We start from the raw sequence: 21366 nt of genomic DNA on the forward strand, positions 1-21366 counted from the left end.
CAAGATGAAATAGCAGTGCATTTGGAAAGCAGTGACAGGATCAGTCCAAGTCAGCATGGATTTATGAAAGGGAAATCATGCTTGACAAATCTTCTGGAATTTTTTGAGGATGTAACTAGTAGAGTGGACAATGGAGAACCAGTGGATGAGGTGTATTTGGACTTTCAATAGGCTTTTGACAAGGTCCACACAAGAGATTGGTGTGCAAAATTAAAGCACATAGTATTGGAGGTAATGTACTGACGTGGATAGAGAACGAGTTGGCAGACAGGAAGCAGAGAGTCGGGATAAACGGGTCCTTTTCAGAATGGCAGGCAGTGACTAGTGGGGTGCCGCAGGGCTCAGTGCTGGGACCCCAGCTCCTTACAATATACATTAATGATTTAGATGAAGGAATTGAGTGTAATATCTCCAAGTTTGCAGATGACACCAAACTGGGTGGCAGTGTGAGCTGTGAGGAGGGTGCTAAGAGGCTGCAGGTTGACTTGGACAGGTTATGTGAGTGGGCAAATGCATGGCAGATGCAGAATAATGTGGATAAATGTGAGGTTATCCACTTTGGGGCAAAAACACGAAGGCAGAATATTATCTGAATGGCGGCAGATTAGGAAAAGGGGAGGTGCAACGAGACCTGGGTGTCATGGTTCATCAGTCATTGAAAGTTGGCATGCAGGTGCAAAGGCGGTGAAGAAGGCAAATGGGATGTTGGCCTTCATAACTAGGGGATTTGAGTAGAGGAGCAGGGAGGTCTTACTGCAGTTGTACAGGGCCTTGGTGAGGCCTCACCTGGAATATTGTGTTCAGTTTTGGTTTCATAATCTGAGGAAGGACGTTCTTGCTATTGAGGGAGTGCAGCGAAGGTTCACCAGACTGATTACCGGGATGGCTGGACTGATATATGAGGAGAGACTGGATCGACTGGGCCTTTATTCACTGGAGTTTAGAAGGATGAGAGGGGATCTCATAGAAACATATAAGATTCTGACGAGACTGGACAGGTTAGATGCGGGAAGAATGTTCCCGATGTTGGGGAAGTCCAGAACTAGGGGACGCAATCTTAGGATAAGGGGTAGGCCATTTAGAACTGAGATGAGGAGAAACTTCTTCACTCAGACAGTTGTTAACCTGTGGAATTCCCTACAGCAGAGAGTTGTTGATGCCTGTTCATTAAATACATTCAAGAGGGAGTTGGATATGGCCCTTACGGCTAAAGGTATCAAGGGGTATGGAGAGAATGCAGGAAAGGGGTAATGAGGGAATGATCAGCCATGATCTTATTGAATGGTGGTTCAGGCTTGAAAGGCCCAATGCCCTACTCCTGCACCTATTTTCTATGTTTCTATGTTTCAAAATGGGTGTACAGGGCACAATTTAAAAATTTTGCGGTTCACACAAAACTTGGACATATAGTGAACATTGAAGATAGTGATAGAACTCGAGAGGACATGGACAGGCTGGTGGAATGGGACATGGACCAGCTGGTGGAATGGGTGGATACTTGGCAGATGAAATTTAACGCAGAAAAATGCGAAATGATGCATTTTGGTAGAAAGAACAAGGAGAGGCAATATAAACCAAAGGATACAATTCTAAAGTGGGTGCATGAACAGAGAGACCTGGGGGTATATGTGCACAAATCATTGAATGTGGCAGGGCAGGTTGAGAAAGCAGTTAAAAGCATACGGGATCCTGGGCTTAAAAATAGAGGCAAAGAGTACAAAAACATGGAAGTTATGATGAACTTTTATAAAAGACTGGTTCGGCCTCAACTGGAGTATTGTGCCCAATTCTGGGCACCGCACTTTAGGAAGGCCTTAGAGAGGGTGTAGAACAGATTTACAAGAATGGTTCCAGAGATGAGGGACTTAAGTTATGTGGAGAAGCAGTGGTTGTTCTACTTAGAACAGAAAAGGTTGATAGGAGATTTGATCGAGATGTTCAAAATCATGAGGGGTTAAGACAGATTAGATCGAGAGAAACTGTTCCCATTGGTGGAAGGGTCGAGAACTAGAGGACACAGATTTAAGGCGATTGACAGAAGAACCAAAGGCGACATGAGGAAAAACATTTTTATTCAGTTATGATCTGGAATGCGCTGCCTGAAAGGGTGGTGGTGGCGTAATCAATCATGGCTTTCAATCATGAATTGGATAAATACCTGAAGGAAAAGAATTAGCAGGGCTCCGGGCAAAGGGCGGGGGAGTGGGAATGGCTGAGGTGCTCTTGCAGAGAGCCGGCACGGGCTCGATGGGCCGAATGGCTTCGTTCTGTGCTGTAACCATTCTCTGATTCTATAGGTGACTCCAGACACACGGCAATGTGGTTGACTCTTGTCTGCCCTCTGAAATGGCCTAGCAAGCCACTCGAGGGCAATTAGAGATGGGCAATAAATGCTGTCTTTGCCAGCGATGCCCACATGAATAAAAAAAATTTTAAATTCCATCCCTGAATACTAAGATTTCTGGAGCTGACTGTAGATGCAATATCCTTTACTTCAATGCTGCTTGTGGGAAGGACAGTCCTTGATGTTCCCAAATACATCAGCAATGAATTCGTACTTAGCCTTCTTGATGTTCCCGACAGCATAGGATCCCTGCTGTCCAGTGTTGAAGCACTCAGACTCCCTGAACACCAGCCACCTTGCCAAGGCTTCACACCGAATCAACCATCAGTCACTTCACAGGAAGAGGCAATTCAGGGGCAGCATCATCGCCTCTGCTATCTTCGTCTACCTGGGAGGACACACCACGTAGCGATCACTCACTGTGCAAAGAACGTCCTGAAATAACTCTGAATTTACCTCCTCTTGGTTAGGAACTGCAACCTGCGTTTACTCCCACAAATTAATGTGAAGGAATATTCCAGCTAAACATTTTCAAATCATTTACTAATGCCATTGTCTCACCTATCAGGTGCTTCCTTCCTGCACTGAAAGACAGAGACCATAGAGGGAGCAGCACAGAAAAGCACAACCCATAGAGAGAGCCATCATCATCATGAGCGGTCCCTCGAACGAGGATGACTTGCTTACACAAGAGTTCCCAGGTGTTTCAATGAAGGACCCAATGTTCCAGTCCTGAACTCCAATTGAGTGGGTGGAAGATGCCTGTGCGTGGATGTTTTTAACGTGCGGTGACCATTGCACACCAGCCACCATAGGGGTTTGACAGAACTAGGCCTTTATCCAGCGGGCAAGGGTTGAACCAGGACGACTGGAGACCTGCTCTGCTGTACGGACCTAGTGCGCACACATATCACAGTGTGGGCTGGCCCATGCTGCCCCTGGACCCTTGGCTCTTCAGCCCATAGAGAGAGCCACACTCAAAGGCACAGCACATAGAGGGAGTCATCAACATCACAGGCAGTCCCTCGGAGTCGAGGATGACTTGCATCCACTCTAAAAGTGAGTTCTCAGGTGACTGAGGAGTCCAATGCAGGAATTACAGTCTCTGTCACAGGTGGGGCAGACAGTGGTTCAAGCAAAGGATGGGTGGAGAGCCTAGCCAGCCGCACGCTCCTTCCGCTGTTAACGTTTGGTTTCTGCTTGTTCTCGGCGATGGGACTCGAGGTGCTCAGCACCCTTCCAGATGCTCTTCCTCCTCTTTGGGCGGTCATGGGCCAGGGATTCCCAGGAGTCAGTGGGGATGTTGCAGTTTGTCAAGGAGGCTTTGAGGGTATCCTTGAAGCATTTCCTCTGCCCACCTTCGGCTCGCTTGCCGCGTTGAAGCTCCGAATAGCGCGCTTGCTTTGGGAGTCTTGTGTCAGGTATGCGGACAATGTGGCCCACCCAACAGAGCTGATCGAGTGTGGTCAGTGCTTCAATGCTGGGGATGTTGGCCTGAGCGAGAACACTGACGTTGGTGCGTCTATCCTCCCAATGGATTTACAGGCTGGTGGTACTTCTCCAGCATTTTGAGGTGTCTGCTGTATATCGTCCACATCTCTGAGCCATATAGGAGGGTGGGTGTCACTACTTTCCTGTAGACCATAAACTTGGTGCTGTATTTGAGGTCCTGGTCGTCAAACACTCTCTTCCTCAGGTGACCGAAGGCTGCGCTGGCACACTGGAGGCGGTGTTGGATCTCGTTGTCAATGTCTGCCCTTGCTGACAGTAGGCTCTCGAGGTATGTAAAATGGCCCACATTGGCCAAAGCCACGCCATGATTTTGATGGGGGGCAGCACTGTGTGGCGGGGGCAGGTTGGTAGAGGACCTTTGTCTTACGGATATTTAGCGTAAGGCCCATGCTCTTGTACGCCTCGGTGAAGGTGTTAACAATGGCTTGGAGATCGGCCACCAAGTGTGCGCAGATGCATGCGTCGTCTGCGTACCGTAACTCGATGACGAAGGATGGGACAACCTTGTATGTGGCCTGGAGGCGGCGGAGGTTGAACAGATTCCCGTTTGTTCTGTAATTTAGTCCCACTCCAGCGGGGAGCTTGCTGAGGGTGAGATGGAGCATTGCAGCAAGGAAAATCGAGAAGAGCGTTGGTGCAATGACACAGCATTGCTTGATCCAGGTCCGAACATGGAAGGGTCTGTGGTGGATCCATTGGTCAGGATCACAGCTTGCATGTCATCGTGGAGCAGGCGGAGGATGGTGACAAACCTTTGAGAGCAGCCAAATCGGAGGAGGACACTCCATAATCCCTCACGGTTGACAGTGTTGAAGGCTTTTGTGAGGTCAAAGAAGGCCATGTACAAGAGTTGGTGCTATTCTCTGCATTTCCCTTGTATCTGCCGTGTGGTGAAGATCGTGTCCATTGTGCCCATTAGTGGGCGGAATCCGCATTGCGACTCTGGGAGGAGCTGTTCAGCCACAGGGAGAAGGCGATTGAGGAGGATTCTTGCGATAACTTTCCCGGTGGTCGCCTGCAGGGAGATTCCTCTCTTGTCACCTTTCTTGAAGATGGTCACGATTACAGCGTTTGAGATCTCCTGGCATGATCTCCTCCTTCCAGATAAGAGAGATGAGGTCATGAATCCGCGCCAGTGGTGCTTCCCCACCATGTTTTAGTGCTTTGGCGGAGTTCCATCTGCTCCCGAGACCTTGTTGTTCCTCAGTTGTCGGGTGGCCTTTTCAACCTCGCACCGGGCTGGAGTTGTGCTGAGATGGTGGTGGGTGGCATGCTGCGGGATGGAGTCGAGGGCACTCACTTCAAAGGCAGAATCTCAGTTAAGGCGATCCTCGAAGTGCTCCTTCCAGCGGGCACTGACTGCCTCTCTGTGCTTGATGAGCACCTCTCCGTTCTTGGCCAGTAGTGGGGTAGGACCTTGCGTGCTTGGGGCATAGGTGGTCTTGACTGCGCTGAAGAATCTTTACACGTTGTGGTTGTCGGCTAGCTGCTGGATTTCTTGAGCTTTCTCCACCCACCGTCTGTTCTTTAGGTCGGGGGTTTTCTGTTGGACCTTGGTCTTCAGATGTCTGTATAGCTGCTTTCTTGCCCTCGAGTTGTGTTGCTGTTTCCAGTCCAAGAATGCCTTGCGCTTGCAGCCTATTAGCTCCTAGATCTCCTGCTCATTCTAGTCGAACCAGTCTTGGTGTTTCCTGGTCGAGTGACCGAGCATCTCTTCGCAGGTGCTAATTATGGAGGCCTTGAGGGCAGACCATGCGCTGTGGACACTGCAGCTGGGTTATCAAGGGTTGCCAGATTGGCACTGAGGCACTGGCTGAATGGGGCTTTCTTAGCAGAGTCTTTGAGTGCCTCTGCATTGATTTGCCTGCAGCATCCCACCGTAAGCAACTAGACCAATACAGCAGAACCTGGTCTCCAGTTGTCTTGGACTCCCTTGCCACTGGACCAGGACCTCGCTCTGTCAAGCCCACGTGGTAGCTGGCGTGCAATGATCACCCCACATTAAAATAACTCACACACAGGCATCTTCCACACTTCAAGATGAATTTCGGGACCTGGAACTTCAGGACCCTCATGGACAACTCCAACAGCAACAGACCGGAACGCCACACTGCCATCGTTGCCTGGGAACTTAGACGCTTCGACATAGACATCGTCGTTCTAAGCGAGACCCGGCGGGCAGAGGAAGGCCAGCTCAAAGAACAATGTGGTGGTTACACCTTCTTCTGGAAAGGGAAATCAGAAGCAGAACGCCCCTCCATGGGGTGAGCTTCGCCGTAAAAGACGAGCTCGTGGGCCATCTCAGAAACTCCCCCTGCAGGATAAGCGATCGCCTCATGACCCTTCGGCTCCCCCTAGCCCGGAACCAGTGCGTTACGGTCTTCAGCGCGTACGCCCCAACACTGGAAGCTACAGACGAGACCAAAGAGGAATTCTATTCCAGCCTCGAACAATCCCTGTCCCGAGTCCCAACGGGCGACAAGCTGATCCTCCTCGGCGACTTTAATGCCAGAGTGGAAAGGACACAGACCTCTGGGAAGGTGTGATCGGCAGAGAGGGGGTAGGGAAAACCAACTCCAGCGGTACCCTCCTCCTGACAAAATGCCTAGAACACGACCTCGTCATAACCAACACCTTGTTCTGTCAGAGAGACAAGTACAAGGCCTCGTGGCAACACCCTCGCTCCAAGCACTGGCATCTGCTAGACTACATCATAGTCCGAGCGAGGGACCGCAAAGTTGTGCGTATCACCCGCACCATGACAGGAGCCAACGGCTGCTGGACGGACCACCGCCTAATCCGATCTATCATTAACATCAATATAACCCCAAAACAGCAACGGCAACAGAAAACAATGCTGTAGGAAAATAGAGGGAGCAATACTGAAAGACCAGCCCAGAGAGGAAGCAATACTGAAAGAGACCTTAGCAAAGGTCAGCCCCTCACTGCCTGCACCAACTCACCTGTGTCATACTGACTTTAATCTGACCCCGACACTGCCTAGTGGGGACTGCACCATCAGTGAGGGCAGGGAGACGGTAACAGGAGAGTGCCTCTCCCAGGAGATCACATGGCTCCGGTTGGGGTGGAGTGTAGAATGTTTCAGTATAAGGGGTATCGCAGTTGTGTGAGGCGGACTGGTTGGGCTGGGTGCTCTTTGCCTTTCCGTCATTGTTCATGGGTTTATATGTAACCTTTAGAGCTGCTGACCAAGGGCCGTGTGCCTCTTTGCCGGCCGGCGCGGACACGATGGGCCGAAATGGCCTCCTTCTGCGCTGTAAATTTCTATGTTTCTAAGTTTCTATGTTATGTACCCAAAACGTGGACGCATTCCACCACCTGCCAAAGTTCAGAAAGAGCTTTGCTGCTGAAAATTCCTTACCCACAAACACCACACCGGAATGTCACAGAATAATGCTAGGAAACATGGATCCTTCTTACAACACCCTGTACTCCTGGGAATTTACCATAAATCAGAGAATCATAGAAATTGACAGCACGGAAGGAGGCCACTTCGGTGACACATGCCCGCGCTGGCCGACCAAGAGTTACCCAGCCTAATTCCACTTTCCAGCTCTCAATCCATAGTCCTGTAGGTTACAGCACTTCAAGTGCACATCCAAGTACTTTTTAAATGTGGTGAGGGTTTTTCTGTTCCTCTACACTTCTCATTGTCCTACCATTTAATGTGTATTCCTTTGCCTTGTTAGCCCTCCCCAAATACATTACCTCACACTTCTCTACATTGAAATCCATTTGCCACTTTTCTGTCTACCTGATCAGCCCATCAACATCTTCCTGCAGCCTACAGCGGCACAATGTTTGTTTCACCTGCAAACTTCTTAATCATACCCCCTACATTGAAGTCTAAACCATTGATATATATCACAAAAAGCAAGGGACCTAGTACTGAGCCCTGCGGAACCCCACTGGAAACAGACTTCTGGTCACAAAAACACCCATAAACCATCACCACTGAGCCAATTTTGGATCCAACTTTGCCTTGGATCCCATGGGCTTTTATTTTTCTGACCAGTCTGCCATGGGCCCTTATCAAAAGCTTTGCTAAAATCCATGTCGAGTACATCTAACAGGCTATTCTCATTGACCCTCTTTGTTACCTTCCCAAAAATTTGAATCAATTTTAGTCAGACACAAACTTCTCTTAAGAAATCCATGCTGACTGTCCTTGATTAATCCGTGCCTTCCTAAATGTTGATTAATACGGTCCATAAGAATTTTTCCCAATATTTTGCCCACCACCGCGATTAGGCTGACAGGCCTGTAATTACTTGGTCTGTAATTACTCAGTCTATCCCTTTCTCTCTTTTTAAACAAAGGTACCACATTAGCAGTCCTCCAGTCCTCTGGCACCACACATATAGCCAGAGAGGATTGGAAAATAATGGTCAGAGCCTCTGCTATTTCCTCTTTTGCTTCTCTTAACAGTCTGGAATATATTTCATCCGGGCCTGGCAATTTATCTACTTTCAAAGACACTAAACCCCTTAATATTTTGTCTCTCACTATATTTATCTCATCTAATATTTCACATTCCTCCTCCTTGATTGCAATGTCTGCATCGACCTTCCCATTTGTGAAAACAGACACAAAGTATTCATTAAGAATCATACCCATGTCTTCCGCCTCCATGCACAGATTATCCTTATGGTCTCTAATAGGCCCCACTCTTTCTCTAGTTATCCTCTTGCTCTTAATGTTTTATAAAACCTCTTTGGGTTTCCCTTGATTTTACTTGCCAATATTTTTTCATGCCCTCTCTTTGCTTTCCTAATTTCCTTTTTAATTTCTATACTCCCCTCGGGTTCTGCAGTATTGAGCCTTCGGTATTTGACATAAGCTACCCCTTTTTTGCTTATGCTACCCCTGCCATGTTCCTTGACATCCAGGGGGTCTAGATTTGTTAGCCCCACCCTTTTTCTTTGATGGGAACATACTTGCTCTGAACCCTCAAGATCTCCTTGAATGCCTCCTACTGCTTTGACACTGATTTACCAACAAATAGCCGTTCCAGTCCGCTTTTGCTCAATCACATCTCAGTTTAGTAAAATTGGTCTTTCCCCAATTGAGAACTTTTACTCCTGATCTATCTTTGTCGTTTTCCATAACTACCCTAAATCTAACTGAATTATGATCACTAGCACCAAAATGCTCTCCCACGGCTACCCCTTCCACCTGCCCAGCTTCATTCTCTAAAAGTACAGAACCACCTCTTTCTTCGGCTTGCTACATACTGGCTAAAAAGGTTATCCTGAATGCATTTTAAGAATTCTGCACCCTCTTTTCTTTTACACTGATTCTATCCCATCGACAACAGCCTGTAATCCCAGGAACTATTCACCATTGAATCACAGAAACTTACAGCACGGAAGGACACCATTTGGCCCGTTGTGCCTCTGCTTTGTCTGTAACTCTGTAACTTTCTCATCCTTTCAGGTACAACGTTTCAGATCCCAACAACTTTCTGAGTGAAAAGAATTCTCCTAATCTCCCCTCTAGATCTTTTGTCAATGATTTTAAATGTTTGACCTTTGGTTATTGACCCACTTGCCAGAGGAAATTGTTTTTCTATTTCTGCTCTATCAAAACCCTTCTATCAAAAATCATCTTGAAAACCTCTATGAGGTCATCTCTTGAACTTCACTGTTTCAAGGAAAAAAGTCCTGACTTTTCCAACCTCTCCTCATAACTGAAGGACCTCGACCCTTGTAACACCCTGGTGAACCTTCTCTGTACTCTCGCTAAGGACGTTACACCTTTCCTGACGTGTAACCCAGAACTGTCCACAGTACTCCCGCTAAGACCAAACCCGTGATTTATAACATTCTGGCACAATCTCTTGGGTTTATAAATAGAGGAATAGAATATAAAGCAAAGTACCCATATGCTTTTTAACCACCTTATCAACTTTCCCAGCCACCTTTAAGGGTTTGTGTATAGGGACACCAAGGTCTCTCTGCTCATCTACACTTTCCATACTGTCTTTCCATATTAGTCCTCCCAAAGTGAATCACCTCTGCATTGAACTCCACCTTCCACGTTTCTGTCCATTTCACCATCTGTGTCATCCTGAAGCATATAACTATCCTCATCACTATCTATTATAGTGCCAAGTTTCATATCATCGTAAACTTTATATTGTTACTCCCTACACCCGAGTCCAGGTCGCTTCTAATTATTGCAAAGTGTAACGGACCCAAACCTGAGCCTTACACTGCAAACCACCTCGCACTCTGAAAACCCCCCACCTCCACCACCCTGTGTTTCCTGTCCCTGGGCTAATTCCATGTCCATACCACCACTTTCCCTTTCATTCAATGGCTTCTTATTAAGCTTCCTGTGCGGCACTTTGTCAAATGCCTTTCGAAAGTCCATACATACAACATCTGCCCTACCTTGATCAACCTTCTCTGTTACCTCATCAGAGAATTCAATCGTTAATCAGGCATGATTTGCCTGAGCAAATCCGTGCTGGCTGTCCCTGACTAATCTGTGCCTTTCCAAATGACATTTTAGTTTGTCCCTGATAATGGTTTCCAGTAAATTCCCCAGCACTGATGTTAGGCTGACTGGCCTGTAGTTTACCTTCTCCCCTTTCTGGAATCGTGGTGTAACATCAGCAACCCGCCAGTCCTCTGGCACTACTCCTGGATCCAATGGGATTGAAAGATTGTGACCAATGCCTCTGCTATTTCTATCTTTGCTTCTTTCAGCAACCTAGGAAGCATCTCATCCGGACCAGGTGACTTACAACAACAACAACAACATGTATTATATACCACCTTTAACGTAGTGAAACATCCCAAGGCACTTCACAGGAGTATTATGAGACAAATAATTTGACACATAAGGAGAAATTAGGGCAGGTGACCAAAAGCTTGGTCAAAGAGGTAGGGTTTAAGGAGTATCTTGAAGGTGAAAGAGAGGTAGAGAGGCAGAGAGGTTTAGGGAGGGAATTCCAGAGCTTAGGTCCCAGGCAACAGACTGCATGGCCACCAATGGTTGAGCAATGGATGCTCAGGAGGGCAGAATTAGAAGAGTGTAGACATCTTGGGGGATTGTGGGGCTGGAGGAGTTTACAGAGATAGGGAGGGGCCAGGCCATGGATGGATTTGAAAACAAGGATGAGAATTTTGAATCAAGGTGTTGTTTAACTGGAAGCCAATGTAGGTCAGCGAGCACAGGAGTGATGGGTGAGCGGGACTTGGTGCGAGTTAGAACATGGGGTCAGTGAGCACAGGGGGTGATGGGTGAGCGGTGCGAGTTAGGACACGGGCAGCCGAGTTTTGGATCAGCTCTAGTTTATGTAGGGTAGAATGTGGGAGGCCAGCCAGGAATGTGTTGGAATAGTCAAGTCTAGAGGTAACAATGTCATGGATGAGGGTTTCAGCAGTGGATGGGCTGAGGCAGGGGCGGAGACGGGCAATGTTACAGAGGTGGAAATAGACGGTTTTAATTATGCTGCAGATATGTGGCCGGAAGCTCACTTCAGGGTCAATTTTGACACCAAGGTTGTGAACAGTCTGCTTCAGCCTCAGACAGAAGTAATGCTAATCTTTTTAGTATGTCTTCTCCATCTATTGCTATCCTCTCAATTACTTCTGTCTCCTCTTTTTGTGTAACCTTGACATCATTCGCTTCCTTTGTGAAGACAGATGTAAAATATTCATTTAATACTTTTCCATGTCCTCTGCCTCGACATGAAGAGTTTCCTTTGGGCCCTTAATCGGCCCAACTTTTTCCCCAGCTAATCGCTTACATGTTTATAAAATATTTTAGTTTTCAATTTAATGTCGCCAGCTAATCTTTATCTGGTAATCTCGCTCTGCCTCTGGTAATACCGCTTTCAGTTCCCCCTGTACATTCCATAATCTTCCTGGTTAGTAACTGAATCTTGTTCATGACATTTCTCGTAAGCCTCCTTTTTCTCTTTTAATTTTACTTTTATTTGCTTTGTCACGCAGGGCACATGAGCTGTGGATGCTCTGCCTTTTCCCTCCGGAGGAATATGCCTAGTTTGTACCTCGACTATCTCTTCCCTTAATGCCCTCCATTGCTCCACCACTGCTTTACTCTGCAATCGCCTTTTCCAATCTCGGTGCTCGGTCCCCCCTTAAATCATTTAAACCGAACGATGCAGTGGTCAGTGTTAGCTCGATGATCTCCGACTGTAACACCGTCCACTTCCTTGCTTCATTTCCCAGAACCAGATCCAACACTGCTTCATTCCTTGTTGGACTGGAGAGATGTTGATCGAGAAAGTTCTGTACACATATCAGCAATTTTGCTGCTTTCCTCCACTTAGCACGATGCATTTCCTCGTCTATATTAGAGCAATGAAAGCTTCCTAGTATTATACTAATGTTTGCTCTCTGCGCAGCACAGCACTCTACCGATCCTGCACAGCGAGTGAGCGGCTTTTAAATAGACAACTACGCCAGTGTTGGCTGCTTCGCGCAGCCCGTTAACGGGGCCGCCCGGGCCCAACAATTAGCGGCAACATTGATTACTATTCTCGTTTAATTACATGCCTTTGAAATTTACCAACGAATTTGCTCATCTATCTCCTTCTCCCTGTTTAGAGCTGTATAACAAACTCCCAACAAGGTAACAGCTCCCCCTCTGTTCCTTAATTCATGCCAACTAGATTCAGTCTTAGAACCATCGAGTATATCCTTTCTATTTAGAACTGTGACATCATCCTTAGTCAATATTGCTAAATACCTAAAGTAGAGAAAATACAGGGATATGGGGAACGAGTTGTGAGTGGCGCTGACTGAAGAGCTCTTTGAAAGAGCCGGCACTGACTCGCTGGCAAATGTGCTGCACATTCTATGATTCAATTCCATGTGCCTCATTTTTACTAACATTCTCTTACGTGGAACCTTATCGAATGCCTTCTGGAAATCCCTATAAATATTATAAAAATCTCCACCACGTTAGTTACCTCCTCAAAAAATTACATCTAGTTTTGTTAGACATGACTTTCCCGTTCCTTATCGATACCGGCTCTCTCTGACCAGCTCATTGGTCCGTGCTCAGTCACACTGTCCCTAATAACCGATTCTCGTAACTTACCCACAACTCACATTAGTCCAATAGGCCCATCCTTTCATAGTTTCTCCCTCCTTCCCATTAAATAAACATTGGTAATATTCCAACCCAAGGAGACCATTACTGAATCGACAGAGTTTTGGAAAATCACGACCAAAGCATCAACAATTTGCTCACTATCTTTTAATCCTCTGGGCGGAAACTTTCAACTCCTGTCTTTAGTCTCATTATTTCTTCCATTACCATTTTTTTAACTTATTTACATTTATAAGCTTTCTCCCCTTGATTTATTTTTAGTTTCCTTTGTATCTCTGGTATTTATCCCCATCGTGTACGGTGAAGATCAATACAGTCATTAATTAGCAAGTCTGTCATTTCTTGATTTTCAATTACAATATCACCTGTGGCTGGGACCCATGTTACTCCTAACCGCCCTCTCTCTCCTAATATACCAGTAATAACCTTGGGGGGTCACATTGGATCAAGCTCAGAAATGGGTGGGGGATGGGGGCGCGGGGGAGGCACGGGGGAAGCGAGGTGAGCAGGGGGAGCCAGGCATGGGGGGCTCGGGGGGGCGGGGGGAGCAGGGCGAGCGGAGGGCGGTCGGGGGGGTGGGGGAAGGGAGGGAGCGGGGGAATGGGGGGGCTTGGGGCGGGGGGTGCGGGGTGGCGGTGTGGGGCACGGGGGAGGGCGGGAAGGAGCGGAGGGTGCAGGGGGGCGGGGGCAGCGGGGCAAGTGCAGAGGGGGAGCGGGGCAAGTGCGGGGGGGGGCAGCGGGGGGGTTCTGCTGCACACCACTCAGATAACGACTTGGATGGGGCGGCCTTCAGGATAAGGGTGACGGGCATGCATGCAGAAATGCTTGGTCAATGGCAGGCCGGCACAGAGCACAAGGAGTCCTGCCCCAACATTGCATGGAGTCTCTCGTAGAGCTGTGAGCCCATGATTTCCAGGATGGGCGACTGCCTTTGGACATTGTAGACCCAACCATGATGCTGTGTGTGACGGACGATGCTGCATCTTCCATTGCAGCTCAGGCAGGAGTGACACAACCTCTGAGTGCTGCAGGGGAAGCTCAGACTGCTGCCATCATCGCTGGGTTTACCAGTGTGGTAAGGGGCTTGCAGGCTCTCACAGCAGTCCAGCAATCCAACAGTGGGTCAGTGGGGCAAGAATCTGCTCTCCTCTCTCAGGAAGACCGCATTCCTACTCTCACCACTGCCACTCCACCAGTGCCCTTGCTGCTACCGCCCAGGCCGAGATGGTGCAGTCTGAAGCCAGGCCTTCTAGGCCCAGAGCTGCTCGAGGCCGTCCCACAAGGCCATCTGCTGTGTCCCCCACTGAAAGTCAGCAGCCTTCCATCAGCCTTGCTGCAGGCACTGGGGGAGCACATCGGAGGAGCACTGGCACAGGCACCAAGGGAATGCACAAGGGCGAGTCGTTGACTTTGTTGTATAGTTTGGATTTGATTAATTTATAAATAATGTTTGGAATGTTAGTTTTGTGGTAGCTCTCATTTCAGCGTTATGCCCAGGAGGATGCTGTGATGTTGTGTGACAGAGCGATGCGAAGGTGAGCAACAGCAATCTGGGTTTTCGTACAGGATAACCACATTCGAATGAGACGCTCATGGACAGCCAATCCGGAATGGGGATCTACTGCCAGTATCTTCGCTTCCTCCTCCTCTTCCTCCTCCTCCTCCTCCTCTTCGCCTGCCCTCCTCCTCCTCTTTCGCCTCCTCCTCCACCTCCTCCTTCCCTCCCTTCCTCCTCCTCCTGAGATGGTCATGGAACCCATGGTGGCAAGGGCTGCACCCTCACGATGGCCAAGTTTTGGAGGATGCAGCAGACCACCAGGAAATGGGCGCCCCAGTCCGGCGAATACTGGAGGGTATCTCCTGAGCGGAACTGTTGCTGCAGAACCTCGACGGTCTGCTCGATGAGGTTCCTGGAGGCAGGGTGGTTGTCATTGTGTGTGCTGGCTGCGAGTGGTGGGGTTGCTGGGTGAGTCATGAGCCAGGTGTAGCGCGGATACCCAGGTTTCCGAGCAGCCACCCTCAGGTTGGTGAGTAGGCTGGCATACCAGACTGGCGCAGGGTGAAGGCTTCATAACTGCTGCCAGGATAGCGGGCATTCACCATGATGATGTGCTGGTCACATACTAACTGCACATTCAGTGAGTGGTAGCCTTTGCTGTTACAGAACATCTCAATATTAATATGTACTGCCCGCAAAGCCACGTGTGTACAGTCGATGGCGCCCTGCACCATGGGGAAGCCCGATATCCTGGTAAAGCCACATGTGCAATCCTCCTGCTTCTCTATTTTCATAGGGAAGACAATGAAGTCCCTTCTCATGGAGCACAGAGTCATTAGCGTTACATAACAACATAGAAAATAGGAGCAGGAGTCAGCCATTCAGCCCCTCGAGCCTGCTCCGCCATTCAATAAGATCATGGCTGATCTGATCTTGGTCTCAACTCCACTTCCTCGCCCACTCCCCTATGCACTGATTGACGTCATGCTCTGCCTCATTATCATTTCTCTAGTGAGCTCAGGCAACGATGGCCTTGCTGACCTGCCCAACATGGCGGCTGCCGCGGGGCCCGGCGTAGGTCAGCGAAAGCAAGGCGGCTGCCATTGTTGCTCCGAAACCAGCCGTATCCGCAACTGCGAAGGCCCTTCAGTGTTGTCACTGATATCCTCCCCAGCTTTTCCTTGCCTTCCCTTTTTGCAACACTTACCACTTTTCTTGTACTCCTTCGCTGTTCTTTATATCTCCCACAGGCCACGGGATCGCGATTGCTCTTTGCATTTACCTCTCTTGTTGACCCAGGTTATTTAATTACACAGTCGAGCTCTTGCCCTTTAGGGGTATGTACATGTCTGGTATTGTACCAAGTAGTTCTTTGAACATCTTCCACTGTTCATCCATAGTTTTATCTGTTAATAGTTTATGGTGGTCAATTTCTGCCTCATCCCTCGAAGACCGCCTTGCCTAAATTTAAAACCTTAGTTCGTGATTTACTTAACAACAAACCTGATATCGAATTTAATTAAGTAATGCTCACTGTTGGCTAGCTGTTCCCCCACCATTAGATTCTTGATTAATTCAGGCTTATTACTCATTATAAATAAAAGATGGCCTGGTTATCATTCTCTTACCTGGAAACAGTTCCAATTGTCCAATCAGAGGCACTAGTCGAGGCTTTACTCATGCCCATCTCAAACATCTGCTGAGCCTTGCTGACCTGGGAACTGCTGAATGATAACAGATAGGTTCAGTGTTAGCACACAGAGTTTTTTTGTTCATTCACGGGATGTCGGCATCGCTGGCAAGGCCGGCATATTTTGCCCATCCCTAATTGTCGTTAAGAAGGTGGTGGTGAGCTATATTCTTGAACCGCTGCAGTCCGTGTGGTGAAGGTGCTCCCACAGTGCTGTTAGGGAGGGAGTTCCAGGATTTTGACCCAGCAATGATATAGTTCCAAGTCAGGATGGTGTGTGACTTGGAGGGGAACTTGGAGATGATGGTGTTCCCATGTGCCTACTGCCCTGGTCTTTCTTAGTGGTAGGGATTTGGGAGGTGCTGCCGAAGAAGCCTTGGTGAGGTGCTGCAGTGCATCTTGTAGATGGTACACACTGCAACCACGGTGCGCCGGTGGTGGAGGGAGTGAATGTTGAAGGTGGTGGATGGGGTGTCAATCAAGCGGGCTGCTTTGTCCTGGATGGTGTCGAGCTTCTTGAGTGTTGTTGGAGCTGCACTCATCCAGGCAAGTGGAGAGTATTCCATCACACTCCTGACTTGTGCCTTGTAGATGGTGGAAAGGCTTTGGGGAGTCAGGAGGTGAGACACTCGCCGCAGAATACCCAGCCTCTGACCTGCTCTTGTAGCCACAGTATTTATGTGGCTGGTCCAGTTAAGTTTCTGGTCAATGGTGACCCCAGGATGTTGATGGTGGGGGATTCGGTGATGGTAATGACATTGAATGTTAAGGGGCGATGGTTAGACTCTCGCTTGTTGGAGATGGTCATTGCCTGGCACTTGTGTGGTGCGAATGTTACTTGCCACTTATCAGCCCAAGCCTGAATGTTGTCCAGGTCTTGCTGCATGTGGGCACAGACTGCTTCGTTATCTGAGGAGTGTGAATGGAACTGAACACTGTGCAATCATCAGCGAACATCCCCACTTCTGACCTTATGATGGAGGGAAGGTCATTGATGAAGCAACTGAAGATGGTTGGGCCTAGGACACTGCCCTGAGGAACTCCTGCAGCGATGTCCTGGGGCTGGGATGATTGACCTCCAACCACCATAACCATCTTCATTTGTGCTGGGTATGACTCCAGCCAGTGGAGAGTTTTCCCCCTGATTCCCATTGACTTCAGTTTTACTAGGGCTCCTTGATGCCACACTCGGTCAAATGCTGCCTTGATGTCAAGGGCAGTCACTCTTACCTCACCTCAGGAATTCAGTTCTTTTGTCCATGTTTGGACCAAGGCTGTAATGAGGTCTGGAGCTGAGTGGTCCTGGCGGAACCCAGACTGAGCATCGGTGAGCAGGTCGACGACACCTTCCATCAGTTTGCTGATGAGTGAGAGTAGGCTGATGGGGCGGTAATTGGCCGGGTTGGGTTTGTCTTGCTTTTTGTGGACAGGACATACCTGGGTAGTTTTCCACATTGTCAGTTAGATGCCAGTGTTGTAGCTGTACTGGAACAGCTTGGCTAGAGGCGCGGCTAGTTCTGGAGCACAAGTCTTCAGCACAACAGCCGGGATGTTGTCGGGACCCATAGCATTTGCTGAATCCAGTGCGCTCAGCCATTTCTTGACATCACGTGGAGTGAATCGAATTGGCTGAAGACTGGATTCTATGATGGTGGGGACCTCAGGAGGAGCCGATATGGATCATCCACTCGGCACTTCTGGCTGAAGCTGGTTGGAAAGGCTTTGGTCTTGTCTTTTGCACCCGTGTGCTGGGCTCTGCCATCATTGAGGATGGGGACATTCATGGAGGCTCGTCCTCCCATTAGTTGTTTAATGGTCCACCACCATTCACGACTGAATCTATTGCATGATGGTAGTGCCACACAACACGATGGAGGGTGTCCTCAGTGTGCTGACGGGGTATCGTATCAACAATGATTGCGGTGGTCACTGCTCCCAATGCTGTCATGGACAGATGCATCTGTGACAGGTAGATTGGTGAGGACAAGGTCAAGTAGGTTTTTCCCTCGAGTTAGTTCTCTCACCACCGGCTGCAGGCCCAGTCTGGCAGCTATGTCCTTCAGGACTTGGCCAGTTCGGTCAATAGTGGTGCTACCAAGCCACTCTTGGTGATGGACATTGAAGTCCCACCCAGAGAACATTCTGTGTCCTTGTTACTCTCAGTGCTTCTTCCAAGTGGTGTTCAACATGGAGGAGTACTGATTCATCAGCTGAGGGAGGGTGGTAGGTGGTAATCGGCAGGAGGTTTCCTTGTCCATGTTTGACCTGAAGCCATGAGACTTCATGGGGTCCGGAGTCAATGTTGAGGACTCCCAGAGCCACTCCCTCCCGACTGTATACCACTGTGCCGCCACCCCTGGTGGGCCTGTCTGAAGGGGTTGATTCTGTGAGTATGATTGTTAGGCTGTTGCTTGACTAGTCTGTGGGACAGCTCTCCCAATTTTGGCACAAGTCCATGGGTATTAGTGAGGAGGACTTTGCAGGGTGGCCTAGGCTGGGTGCAGAGTGCAGGGTGCCTGGGTTGGGTGCAGGGTGCAGGGTAGTCTGGGCTGGGTGCAGGGTGCTCTGAGCTGCGTGTAGAGTGCAGGGTGGCCTGGGCTGGGTGCAGGGTGCAGCGTGGCCTGGGCAGGGTATAGGAGGTGCCCTGAGCAGGGTGCAGGTTGCAGGGTCCCTTGGGCTGGGTGCAGGATGCCCTGGGCTGGGTGCAGGGTGCAGGGTGGCCTGGGCTGGGTGCAGGGTGCCCAAGGCTGGGTGCAGGGTGCACAGGGCTGGGTGCAGGGTGCCCTGGGTGGGTGCAGGGTGCCCTGGTCTGGGTGCAGGGTGCAGGGTGCCCTGGGCTGGGTGCAGGGTGCCCTGGGCTGGGTGCAAGGTATAGGGTGCCCCGGGCTGGGTGCAGGGTGCCCTGGGCTGGGTGCTTGGTGCCCTGGGCTGGGTGCAGGATGCCCTGGGCTGGGTGCAGGGTGTCCTGGGCTAGGTGCATGGTGCCCTGGGCTAGGTGCAGGGTGCAGGGTGCCCTGGGCTAGGTGCAGGGTGCAGGGTGCCCTGGGCTGGGTGCAGGGTGTCCTGGGCTGGGTGCTGAGTGCAGGGTGCCCTGAGCTGGGTGCAGTCTGCCCTGGGCTGAGTGCAGTGTGCCCTGGGCTGGGTGCAGTGTGCCCTGGGCTAGTTGCAGGGTGCATGGTGCCCTGGGCTGTGTGCTGGGTGCAGAATGCAGGGTGCCCTGCGCTGGGCTGGGTGCCCTTGGCTGGGCTGGTTGCAGGGTGCAGGGTGCCGTGGTCTGGGTGCAGGGTGCCCTGGGCTGGGCTGGTTGCAGGGTGCAGGGTGCCCTGGGCTGGGCTGGGTGCCCTTGGCTGGGAAGGTTGCAGGGTGCAGGGTGCCCTGGTCTGGGTGCAGGGTGCATGGTGCCCTGGGCTGGGTGCTGGGTGCCTTGAGCTGGGTGCAGGGTGCCCTGAGCTGGGTGCAGGGTGCCCTGGGCTAAGTGCAGGGTGCCCTGGGCTAGGTGCAGGGTGCAGGGTGCCCTGGGCTGGGCTGGGTGCCCTGTGCTGGGTGCAGGGTGCCCTGGGCTGGGCTGGGTGCCCTTGGCTGGGATGGTTACAGGGTGTAGGGTGCCCTGGGCTGGGATGGTTGCAGGGTGCAGGGTGCCCTAGGCTGGGTGCAGGATGCAGAGTGACCTGGGCTGGGTGCAGGGTGCAGGGTGCCCTGGGCTGGGTGCAGGGTGACCTGGGCTGGGTGCAGGGTGCAGGGTGCCCTGGGCTGGGTGCAGGGTGCGCTGGGCTGGGTACAGGGTGTCCTGGGCTAGGTGCAGGGTGCCCTGGGCTAGGTGCAGGGTACAGGGTGCCCTGGGCTAGGTGCAGGGTGCCCTGGGCTGGGTGCAGGGTGCCCTGGGCTAGGTGCTGAGTGCAGGGTGCTCTGGGCTAGGTGCTGAGTGCAGGGTGCTCTGGGCTGGGTGCAGTCTGCCCTGGGCTGAGTGCAGGATGCCCTGTGCTGGGTGCACGGTGCCCTGGACTAGGTGCTGAGTGTAGGGTGCTCTGGGCTGGGTGCAGTGTGCCCTGGGCTAGTTGCAGAGTGCAGGGTGCAGGGTGCAGGGTGCCCTGTGCTGGGTGCAGGGTGCCCTGGGCTAGGTGCTGAGTGCAGTGTGCCCTGGGCTGGGTGCAGAATGCCCTGGGCTGGGTGCAGTGTGCCCTGGGCTGGGTGCACAGTGCCCTGGGCTGGGTGCAGAGTGCCCTGGGCTGGGTGCAGGGTGCCCTGAGCTGGGTGCAGGGTGCAGGGTGCCCTGGGCTGGATGCAGGGTGCCCTGGGCTGGGTGCAGAGTGCAGGGTGCCCTGGGCTGGATGCAGGGTGCAGGGTACCCTGGGCTGGGTGCAGGGTGCCCTGGGCTGGATGCAGGGTGCCCTGGGCTGGGTGCAGGGTGTCCTGGACTGGGTGCAGGGTGCCCTGGGCTGGGTGCAGGGTGTCCTGGGCTGGATGCAGGGTGCCCTGGGCTGGGTGCAGGGTGCTCTGGGCTGGGTGCAGTGTGCAGCGTGGCCTCGGCTGGGTGCCCTGGGCTGGGTGCAGAGTGCCCTGGGCTGGGTGCTGGGTGCCCTGGGCTGTATGCAGAGTGCCCTGGGCTGGGTGCAGGGTGCCCTGGGCTGGGTGCAGGGTGCAGCGTGCCCTGGGCTAGATGCAGGATGCCCTGGGCTGGGTGCAGGGTGCGCTAGGCTGGGTGCAGGGTGTCCTGGGCTAGGTGCTGGGTGCCCTGGGCTAGGTGCAGGGTACATGGTGTCCTGGGCTAGGTGCAGGGTACAGGGTGCCCTGGGCTGGGTGCAGGGTTCAGGGTGCCCTGGGCTGGATGCAGGGTGCCCTGGGCTGGGTGCAGGGTGCCCTGGGCTGAGTGCAGGGTGCAGGGTGCCCTGAGGTGGGTGCAGGGTGCCCTGGGCTGAGTGCAGGGTGCAGGTTCGCCCTGGGCTGGGTGCAGGTTGGGCTGGGTGCTGGTTGCCCTGGGCTGGGTGCAGGGTGCCCTGGGCTGGATGCTGGGTGACCTGGACTGGGTGCAGGGTTCAGGGTGCCCTGGGCTGGGTGCAGGGTGCCCTGGGCTGGGTGCACGGTGCCTGGGCTGGGTGCATGGTGCCTTGGTCTGGGTGTGCTGAGTCATGTCCGGAGCACAACGTTGCAGTTCTGTAGCTGTTTGCTAAAAGTGAGTGGCTCGCTGGGCCCTTTCAGAGGGCAGCTAAGAGT

The 21366-nt window shown here is 51.3% G+C and overlaps 1 protein-coding gene across 3 annotated transcripts in view; it reads right to left on the minus strand.

The window, feature by feature from the left end:
* tespa1 (thymocyte expressed, positive selection associated 1) overlaps positions 1-21366 on the minus strand; it is a 235133-nt gene that overhangs the window by 80629 nt on the left and 133138 nt on the right. For all 3 annotated transcript variants that reach the window (XM_070894212.1, XM_070894214.1, XM_070894211.1), the window contains exon 9: positions 16094-16189. In XM_070894212.1, the coding sequence (XP_070750313.1) occupies positions 16094-16189 (96 nt within the window). The remainder of the gene's footprint in view (positions 1-16093; positions 16190-21366) is intronic.

The sequence above is a fragment of the Pristiophorus japonicus genome, chromosome 11, assembly GCF_044704955.1.
Source record: "Pristiophorus japonicus isolate sPriJap1 chromosome 11, sPriJap1.hap1, whole genome shotgun sequence".
Lineage (NCBI taxonomy): Eukaryota > Metazoa > Chordata > Chondrichthyes > Pristiophoridae > Pristiophorus > Pristiophorus japonicus.